The sequence below is a fragment of the Alosa sapidissima genome, chromosome 2, assembly GCF_018492685.1.
Source record: "Alosa sapidissima isolate fAloSap1 chromosome 2, fAloSap1.pri, whole genome shotgun sequence".
Lineage (NCBI taxonomy): Eukaryota > Metazoa > Chordata > Actinopteri > Clupeiformes > Clupeidae > Alosa > Alosa sapidissima.
In genome coordinates this window covers 38699360-38710535 of record NC_055958.1, presented here as the reverse complement: position 1 = coordinate 38710535, position 11176 = coordinate 38699360, and the positions used below count along the sequence as shown (strand labels likewise).

At 39.6% G+C, this 11176-nt stretch overlaps 1 protein-coding gene across 2 annotated transcripts in view; it reads right to left on the bottom strand.

Annotated features, from left to right (window-relative positions):
- The window catches only part of LOC121690582 (GTPase IMAP family member 7-like), a 69621-nt gene extending 67607 nt beyond the window's left edge, over window positions 1-2014 (bottom strand). The window contains exons 1-2 of one of the 2 annotated variants that reach the window (XM_042071110.1): window positions 1599-2014; window positions 132-1001 (exon numbers count right to left, since the gene is read on the bottom strand). In XM_042071110.1, the coding sequence (XP_041927044.1) occupies window positions 785-1001; window positions 1599-1996 (615 nt within the window). In that variant the 5' untranslated portion in view covers window positions 1997-2014 and the 3' untranslated portion in view covers window positions 132-784. Of the gene's footprint in view, window positions 1-131 lie in introns of those variants that run through there. The other variant, XM_042071109.1, reaches the window with a different exon arrangement.
- Between the last annotated feature and the right edge of the window lie 9162 nt (window positions 2015-11176).

The following is an 11176-nucleotide window of genomic DNA, read 5'->3' as shown; positions in this document are numbered from 1 at the left end:
TTCCATTTGTATGATGCTTTAATCACAATACAAAATAAACATACTCGACTTTGTGAAGGGACAAAATAATCTTTGATTTCCCCCAGGAACCTAATAATGAGCACTAAAGAGGTGTGGGATGCTGCCCTCCTGTTTGGAAATGTTGAAGATCACGAAATGAAGAGAATATAAGCAGCTTGAAGATAAGAATGTTGTTTTGTTAGTTTACTTCAGGGTGTAATACAAAAAGGTGCAATTATAACTTGAACATTACAGTGTCAGCTTAAGTCATACTGTGAGGTATAAAAAACGATAATCATAAATGAAGAAAAAGAAAAGTTAAAGATGACACAATTTTCATTCAACTGGCTCTCTATGGTCCAGCAGTAAGCGTATCAGGCAGATGGCAAAAGCAGTGGGAAAAGCGATGTGGCACAGTAACGGGCTGCGACTTCTCACAGATCTGGCACACTATTGACTGATCATTGATCTGTGAGATCTGGCGCACTATTGACTGATCGTTGATCTGTGAGATCTGGCGCACTATTGACTGATCGTTGTTGACCTCCGGGTTGCAGAGCAGTGAACTTTAGCAATTGACAACCAACAGTCAACAGTCAAAAATGGCAAGAGAACAAAGTGCTTCCAAATTCACTCATATCTCATTTTTTATAGACATGCAGTATATCACCAGGTGATATGAATTTATGACTTGTGGCTTGATTTCTTCTCAGTAAGTCCATTGTCATGTTGATGCTCTGACTCTGAGGATTAACATCTTCATCCTGTACTCACCTCCTCATCCTCAGTCCCTCTCACACTCTTCTCTCAGCAGAGACTGGGTGTGGCTCAGATTGCTGACATCCTGCCTCAGCTTCTCCATCTCTCTGTTCAGCTTCAGAGTAATCCGTTTCAGTCGCTCCTTCTCTGTCAGACTTCCCTCTCTTCTAGGTTTGAGAGTCATTCTCTCCATTTCTCTGTCCTTCTCCTCCAACATCTGTTTCATTCTCTCTATCTCTCTCTTTTGCTCTTGCAAAAGTATGTCAACCTCATTCATTCCTTTCTGCTCATCTTTTGCATGTGACAGTTTCTCCAACATTGCAACCCTCTCTCTGAGCTCCCAAAGCACAATCACATCATTCTTCTGCTCGTTTTGTCTGTTGAACTCTGCTTCCATCTTCAGCTGAGTGATGCTATTATGTCTTTGCCAGGCAGTTAGGATGATCTTCATGAGGTTTCTCTCTGCTTCAGCCCTGGCCTCTCTCTCATAGCTCTCTCTCATTTCCTCCATTTCCTCTCTGTGTCTCTCTTCCATCTCTCTCCTCTTTTCTGCCAAACTATTTAGTTTTCTCTCCATCTCCTCTCTCAGGGAAATCTCATGCTTTAATTTCCTCTCCACCTCTCCTTTCTTCTCCTCATCCCTCTCCTCTATCATTTTTCTCTCCAGTTCTGTTGCCCTTAGATTAATCGTTTTAATTTCTACTTCATGCTGCTGAATCTCTCCCTCCATCTTCCTCAGAGACTCCTGTATGCGTTTGTCAAGTTCCTCTCTCTTCTTTCTTTCCTCCCTCAGTTTCCTCTCCTCCACCTCTTGTTTGCTCTGCATCCTTAACTCTCTGAGTTGTCTCTCTGCCTCTTGGTAGGTCTCACTGCTATAGAATTGCTCTCTGTTTCTTGACACCATCTCTTCTATCTTCTCTAGCAGCTGTGTGATCTTAGTGTCATCAGGCCTGTCCTTAACGTTGAGAAGGTGACACCTGTTGCCACATTTCTCTACCAGCTGCTGGAGCTCCTGGCTCCCTGTCTGGAGCAACTCCTCCACACTCCTCTCTCTCAGCCCCTCAGCATGGGTGAAGAGGATCAGTGTGTGTCCCCAACAGCCCTCCCCAAAAATATCCTCCATTTTCTCCAGCATCCTCCTCTCCTCCCCTTCAGACGGCTCCACTGGAATCAGCAGGAGGAAGGCGTGAGGTCCTGGGGCAGACAGACGGACACAAAGCCCCACGTCCTGCCTCATGTCCTTCTCAGAGAGTCCATTGAAATAATTCAGTGGAAATGCATGGATTCCAGTTGCTGCTACTGGAAGAAACTGGAATCCATGCATTTCCACTGAATTATTTTTGGAATCTGATCCCTTATCATACCTGTTCATTCTTACTCGTTGCTCGACTTATCGTCACTAAATTCAAGATGGCTGCAAACGCTAAACTTCGTGAAGATACTGTCTGTATAAATCGTCTTTAACGTTCGCTGCAATGTTGTATGATAAAGCCACATTTAGGTTTGACCTCCTCCGCAATTACTTTGTTGTATGGAATAAAATAACACTGTATTTGTAAATAACAGACTTTATTTTGTTATATATGTGCTTTGGGAATATTTCAGCCACCACTTGGCCTAACGTAGGCTACAGCAGTGGATAACGTTAACGTTAGAGAAGGTAACGGTAACGTTAACACTCTTTCAAATATGGCTAATGAAATCTCTAATAACAGATTAGTACACAGCAATGAAATGTACGCTTTGTGTGGTAATGATAAGTAGCCTGTTTAGTAGCCTATTTGTAGGCTACTGCTAGGTCCATATGATTTCCAGTGAATACAAACATCATTCAAACACTGCGACCAACTTTTTTTTGAGCAAGCATTGATTATGCGTGACACAGTCTCAATTTGCGGGAAGCATGAATTGGGCTTCAAACGCTGTGCGCGCACACGCTACGTGGGACGGGTGGTCACCCTAGGGTTGAGAACTGACTGCAGGTCCAATGAGGTGGCGTCTGGTTTAGGATGCCAGCAGTACCACTAATCTAAGTAAGTTTAAAAATTTCAACAAAAAAATACGTACAGATGAGATGTTCAGCCATGCTCCACCTTTTCCAGATATGATCTTGATCATGGATCCCAGCACAAAGAGAGACGGGTTCGGAGCGCCATCCAGTTACTGCAGTAAATACACAGCACAGAGTGAGTCACTGTAGGATGAATAGCTGATGTGAACTAGAATAGTTTCCAAGGAACTGCAAAGTGTGCTTGCTCAGGAGCGGTTCACTAACGTGAGCAGACAGCGGAATATACAGCATTGAACTTGGCTTGATCCAAAGATTCTGACAGTGCCTTTCAGTGTTGGCACAGTGGCAATATCTCAAAAGCTCTGGGAGAGGGCTATTCACCAGAGGTGGAAAGTAACGAAATACATTTACTCATGTTACTGTATTGAGTAGTTTTTTTGTGTATTTTGTATTTTTTAAGTAGTTTATAAAATCGGTATTTTAAATTTTACTTGATTACATTTTGAGTGAAGTATTGTACTTCGCTACATCAAAAATCCCATCCGTTACTTGAGTAAAAAAAAAAGACTATCGAAAACGGAAAGGGAGAGAAAGAAAATCGCGCCCTAAACCACTAGCCTAGTGATAATGATCAGCATGTAGCCTACAACAGCACATGAATTAAACTGGCGCCATGCAGTCTTTCTGAAAGTGATGGAGACTGGATCACGAAATGCATCAGATTAGCCTAACCTATGAAAGTGTATTTTCCGCTATTCCAATCGGTTGTCTCAGTTTGTTTTAGCACTAATAATTGCGGAGATATTTAAGCAAACACCATGGGATTTCGTGTTTTGACATTTGTGCTCACCTTTCTTTGGAAAGAAGTTTATTAGCAGTTGTTTCCCCTCATTTTGATGTCTCTCTTTTTCCTGTTTTGGGCTTTGTTTTTAGTAACCTGACTTGGCTTTCTTGGAGAAAGACATTGCACCAGCAGCAAAACAATTAGCGGTCCACTACTAGCGATGCTCAACTAAATAAACAAAAGATAGACTACCTTATGAATCGTGCAGGCGGACTAAACCATTTAGCTCTTTAGCAAGGGAGAGTGAGAGTGACCTTACACAGTTTTCACTATGTTTTGTATACAAAATCCACTCAGTCAAACTTTAAATTTCGTCTGACATTCATTTTGACATTTAATTTGGAAGTTATAATATTCAGGTAAAATAAATATATGGTGGAAATAAGTATTGAATGCTTTTTTTTTTTTTTTTTCAGTAATTAGCCTAAACTTCCAGTGAGTCTATTTGAAATTTTCACCACACATTATATTAACACACATATAAAAAATCCAAACATAAGAGTTTTGTGTATTAAAGTGGAATGACACAGAAAAAAGGATTGAATGTGCCTACTGAAATTTCTTCAATACTTTGTGGAAAAGCCTTTGTTTGTAAAGACAGTTTCAAGACATTTCCTGTATGACAAAACTTATTGGTCGCAGTATCAGGTCTGATTTTGGCCCATTGTTCTAAACAGATTCCAGGGGTCCCTCTTGTGAATCCTGATATTTAGTTACTTCCAGAACTATTTAATTGAATTGGCTGCCTTCAAGTCTTTCTGGAGCTTTCTCCGAGTGGTCCTTGGCTCTTGGAATTGACTATCCTTCTGACTCCCTGGTCAGAAATATTACGAGATCCTGTGCATGGCCGGTTGATGATGCAGTGATGTTTCTTCCACTTGCAGATAATGGCTCCCATGCTGCTTACTGGAAGATTCTGATGTTTTGAAATGCATCTGTAACCAGTTTCATTGATATGTTTTACAACAATAAGGTTGCAAAGGCTCCCAAGACCTTTGCAACCTTATTGTTGTAAAACATATCAATGAAACTATCAAAAAAGCTTTTTGCTTTTATCCATCATGAAATGTTTCTTGTGTGACACCTTGGTAATGAAAAACCTTTTTATAGCCCATCAATATGTAGGCTAATAACCAAGCTTATATTAATTTGCACAGATAGAAAGGATAACAACCAGGGTAGGAATTTCACGGCGTCCACGACGGCCATGGCCGTCGTAGCCCCTTGCGTTGGCCGTGACGCCCCTTTGAGAATCAGAGGTTTACAGGCCACGGTGGCCTTGGTGCCCCCTTCTTTCAATATTCTGCTTTGCGTCCTACTAATAGCGATATATATTTAGCCTATGGCCTGTCAAAACAATCTTAGCATTCACAGCGCAAATTACGCAGTGGAGAAAGTTAGCGCAAGAAAGAAAGTGCATCCAAATTCACCCATTCTTCTCAGTTGAACTAAGTAGCCTACTCATCACACAGACATCACAAGTAAAGAGCTTTTTCTCCGCTTTTAAATGATGTCAGCCGCTAATTGCTGTGGTGAACGGTTCGCGAGAAAAGTAAATAATATCATTCAATTTAATCATAAATTCTACTGAAGGTTTTGCGTCCATCTCCCTACCCATTCATCTCGGCGGAATACTTCACGAACCCCTCGTTTAACACATGACAAACCATATATCAGAATAAACAGCAGACCTTACCGAACACAAAGGTGTAAAGTGTAAGGTGTAAAGGTGTACAGTCCCCTGTACAGTTAGCCGTTCCAGAGTAATCCCGTTTTTAATTTGCAGTAAATTTCAACATACATGGATGTCTCCAAATTTGGGTTTTAAGTTTTACACTGTGTTTGTTTGTTCCACATTATTTTATAACGGGCCAAATACTAAATAAATATTACAAATATCGCCTAGATATCGGTAAATCAGAGGACAGCTGACTAAGAGTTTGTGAAAGTAGCCTTAATGATCACAAAATGCTAAGCATGCATCTAGGCTATTTGACTTTCTTAAAGCTGAGCTGTGCTTAAATTGTTCAATACATGATTTCATAACAGGGCAAATATCAAATAAATGTTAAATATAGCCTAGATATCTGCAAATATTAGATGATCAGATGATTTACAGTTATATGTAATGTGTCATGTTTCATTTTTTTGTAATGTTTCATACAGTGATGCAGGTCTACTGCAGTGAATAGGCTAAATACAACTTTGATCATTTTTATAGCCTACTACTGTATAGTTAACGTTGGCCTTAGTGCCCTGACATGTGGCCTTTGTGCCCTCCACCAAATATGCCCAACTGAAGGCCAAGTGGCCTTGCCCCCAGAATGTTGAAATTCCAAGCCTGATAACAACTCTCTATACAGATTCCAGCTCGTTCCTTCCCTTTCCTTGCCTTAGTGCTTTTTCTTAGCGTGTTTAATACATTTCCCCTGTGTTATTCCACTTCATTACATGACTATACTTATGGAGTTGTTTGTTTTTATGTGTGGATTACCTGAGTTATTACTAATGCCTGGTGAAAATGTTGTGCCCCCTGTATTTTCACGGGCCCTCTCCTCCATTGGGGCCCTACACTACCCCCCCCCCCCCCCCACCCCCCCCAGTACGACGCCCTTTAATCTGCTGAACCTTCTGCTCGTTTCCAAATATAAAAAAAACTCTCTGCAACTCAATATTGGCCTGCCTGCCTCAACTGCCTGTGAGGGGCTTTTCAGTTGTGCTGGATTACTGTTCACTGCAAAGCGACCCAAGGATGACTGCAACTAACTTTGAAAATTAACTACTGCTCAAACCTAAAGGAGAACTCCGGTGATTTTTCACATAGATCTCCATTTCTCAACGTCCTTTTCAGGCAAGTACCTCCACTCGGCAGCCATATTGCAACAGTTTTTGGGCACTTATCGTGCATCTATTTCAGCAGAAATGTGTGTGCGTAAGGCTTCACGACACCAATCTTGCTCCAGCAGCGAGATCACAACAGATGATTGGCACGATGTCTTCAGTGCACCCCACATGATTGGCTCAATGTATTTTACAACACACCACATGATTGGCTCAATGTATTCACATGTCGACGTTTTGCCGCGGAAGGGTTGTGATATGTGTAGACATATGATGTGTAGACAGCTGCCATATTGGCGTTACAAACTGACCCCATGCATTACTATGGAGGATTTTTTGAGTGCTGTATCTCCTCATTAGAAAGTCTTTGGTAAAACTGGTTGTTCTGGTACCCCCCCCAAAAAAAAAAGTAACTAAGTAACTTTTACTTAAAGTACATTTTAAATTAACTACTTTTTACTTTTACTTGAGTACATTTTTAGATCGGTATTTTAACTTGTACTTGAGTAATATTTCATCAAGGTATTGGTACTTTTACTTGAGTACAATATTTTCGTACTTTTTCCACCTCTGATGTAGGCCTACTTAGTATTGCAGCATAATATTAATATCAAGATAATTTTGAGATTAAAGACTTCAAGCAAAGTCCTTTTAGGCAAGTCCCTCCACTCAGCGGCCGTAATGCAATGCTTTTTGGGTACTCATTGGGCATCCTATTCGGCAGAAATGCGCACGTGCAAGGCTTTGCGACACCAACCGTGCTCCAGCGGCGAGTTCACAACACATGATTGGCACGATGTCTGCACAACACAGCACATGATTGGCTCAATGTATACACGTGTCAACGTTTTGGCGAGGAAGGGGTGGGATGTTTGTAGACAACTAACCCCATGCATTTCTATGGAGGATTTTTTGAGTGCTGTGTTTGAGTCCTATGGAGGATTTTTTGAGTGCTGTGTCTCCTCATCCTCATAATACTTCAAGATGCAGTCTTGACATAAACATTTCTGAATATGTCGTTCCACAGTATTCAGAAGCATTCATTAGTTGGGGTCATCCCTATGTTCCCCGGGTCCAAAATGGGCAAAATGCACCATTGAGATCAATAGGTCTTGTATAGAGTTACCACAGGTTACTCTATACAACCACAGGTGGCACTGTGGTGACTCCACAGTATATAAAACATATTGATCTCATTGGTGCATTTTGCCCATGTTCAGGGTGGAAAATAAAAAAGAAAGATTTGCATAAGACAAGTCAAATTGGTGTCTTTAAAAAGAAGGGATCATGGAGAATAAAGAAACAAATATAAAAAAAAATATTTGTAAATTCCCACAAGGTGTGAAAATGAGAACCAAAATGATTTTTCTAACTAGTGAGGTCTGCTGTTCAGACCCTGAAGGAATTTATTTTCTGTTCATTGCTTTTTGTGAGAGTGTTTCTACTTATCTCAGTAAGGAAAATAAATCAAGAGCCTATGTTGTACAAATATGTCTTCTGAAGGCCTAAACAGAGCCCAGCCAAAAACACCAATACAATTTTGATCAACTTTGAGGGACAGCTATGAACACACAGGATCATCCAGACCAAATGTGATGATTTTGCTACATACTATTCCTATTTATGTACCAGCATGCAAAATTTGAGCCTCCTACATGGTTTAGTTCTTGCGCTATGAGCTTGTGAAATTTGACAAAAAAAGAGGCCGAACAAAATTGACACACCCCTCCCCCCGTAAAACTGGCTGTATCTTGGAAAATATTGATATTACATAAAAGTAATTTTACAGTGTGTCTCCAGGGTAACATAGGTACACCTGGTAATTTTTTCAGAATTTTTTGAGACCTAAGTGCGTGGGCCCTGGTTGAATTGACGTGGAATGACCCTATTGTGGAATGACCATACTGTAGCTGTACATACTGTCCATATTTATTATTTTTATGTATTTTTTTATGTTTTTCTCATATATTCTGTAATACACTGCATATTATTCATTGCACATATGTGTACGTTATTGTACTCCCTGCTCATGTATCCATGTCATAAATTATTCATATTACATAGCCATATTATTATTATTCTGCATGCTCTTATAAGGTAACTGCTAATACACTGCACATATATAACTTATATTACTCTAAATCACAGACACAAAGACACAAACTGCATTTTGTTGTCTTCATATACTGTACAGTATGACAATAAAGTTGAATCTAATCTAATCTAATCTAAACACATTTACTTTGTAGATGATCTGTCATAAAATATGCCACTGTTTTGATTATGTTAAAAATATTTGTTCACTTCCATGTTTTGACTTCCATGTTTTGACCACATATACCTTGTGATTGACTTGTGTAAGAGAACCTGTCTAGACCTATGTGGTTTTGCTTATTCAAGTCTTTTTTTCTTATGGGAAGAGAAACTTCCTACATAAGAAAGCTCAGTGTAATTTTGAACTTGGTTTGTCATTGTTTATATCTCTAATTTTATTGCACATCACTAGCCTAACAATAACAGGTTGCAAAATGTACATAGCTACTCTGACAGCTTGTCCTCATCTTGTCCTCATCTCAGGCTCCTGCTTTGCTCGATTGTGTCGTCTTTTCTAATTGAACTTTTGTCATTTTCATTTCTTCTTTTATCTTCTTCTTGTTCTTCTTTCGTTATGGTTGCATGCATTACAAGCCAAAAGCCACATCTCAGAATGCATGAAATATTTTTTTATTACCTGAAATATGTTCATTTTTACTATAGGTTATACCTGTTGCATTGAAGAATGATGAGCTTTTGCGACCAAATAAAATACATTGAAGTATATACAGCTGCTATACTGTACATTGTAGTTCAATCCTGGAACCAGTTATTGGATGGCATCAAAAAGGCCCTTCTAGAGTTACGACTAAACTGTTCTCAGATGATTGCAGATCAAATGCAACTCCTGTTAAAGGTGCAGTCTCCAATTGTACAAGATTTCAAACCCATAACATTTTCTTTTTCACATTACACAATCATAGCCTCATGATCTGCTAGCTGCCCATTCCGTGAGTACTCTGTAAACAAACTGGTTTCTGTAGGCAGCCCAGGCTCCGAAAACTGGAAAGAATCAAATTGGGGGCAGTCTGTGTGGAGATTCTCTGGGAATACTGAAGGGAGAGGTGAGCTATCTCTGGTGTGCTTTGTTTGGTTAAAAAATAAAGTATGTTCTTTTGGACAAAAGGGTCTGCTAATAATTTTAGGTATAAACATGCTGCTTTTTTTAACGATTGCCCTTTTATGCTGTTATTGTCTAGCATTATATTGTTTTTGCTAATGGAAAGCACATTGAAATACTCCTGTGTATAAAATGTGCTATATTAATACACTTCCCTTGTCTTAACTATAATAGCTACTACGAAGGCAAGATACATTTCAAAGTAGTACAATGTTTTAAACTGAGTTTTCTATCACATGCCTTTTTCATAAAAAAAAAAAAATGAAGTCAATAAAATGGAATATAGTGCCCAAATGTCCTGTATTAGAGTCCCTGCACTTGTAGGAACATAAAAAGGCCTTTGATTTGTTAATGAAGACCTCTTTGAGAGTATGCTATTTAACACCTCAAATTTAAGTGGGCAAAAGTAAGGAAACTGTAAGGAAACTGACAGAGGGACAGGGATAAGTAGTAATGATATCACATTTCCTTTCAAAGTTACATATTGTATGTCTTAATGGCTATTGTGGCAATTTGCCACTGCTGATATTCTGTCAAAATTATTTAGTTTGTTTCAATCCTATATTATTATTAGTATTGTTTATGTTGTCTGACTATTCTGAACAGTTAATTAGTGATGATAATGTTTATTAGTATTTTGTGTGCCACTTTGGAAAAGAGAACCACATCCATAACCATAACCGTAATGTTATGTCTTTACTTACTTCTGTAGATTACCCCTCTTCCTCCTTAAAGAGACAAAAAGAGAAAGCCGAGAGAAATCATTAAACAGGCAACATTTCAATGAGCTTTATTGTTGCATCAAATGTACACATATAATTCTGCAAAAACAATTTTGATGAACAGTGTATGAAGGGGGGCAGCATTGAAAGAGGCCATCTCATTCACATGGATGACAGCACTAATCTCATAGCTCAGAGATAAATGAAAAACACTCACCATCATAGCGCAGTCCTATTCGTGTCCCCACCACGTGTTCTCCACTGATGACCTGACACTGATATCGTCCAGTATCGGACTCTCTGCTCTCCCTCAGTCTGAGAGACACGTCTCCTCTCTGCAGTCTCTGAGTGTTCAGACTCACTCTGCCCTCATAGTCCTCACTCACTGTAACTTGGCCATTCTTATACAGGTAGATACAGTCTGTCCCCCTAAACCACCTGATCTCCATGGAAACAGCACTGGTTTCAGGAGAGAAGTGACAGCGCAGTGTGATGTCATCTCCAGTGGAAAACTCCTTATTATCAACTGTGGCCAATTCCATCTCTGAGGGAAACACAAAGCAGCATTACTGTATTTAACCCTTTCCCTGCCTTTAGACACACATAAATGCATTCCAATACAAACCTCAATACACTTATCCACACATACATACAAACACACACACACAGACACACACATACACACACACACACACACACACACACATTATGTTGTCCTCACTGCAGTGTATTAACTGAAGCTATCCAACAAGTTAAACTCTGATGCAATAACCAGGAGTCTGTTC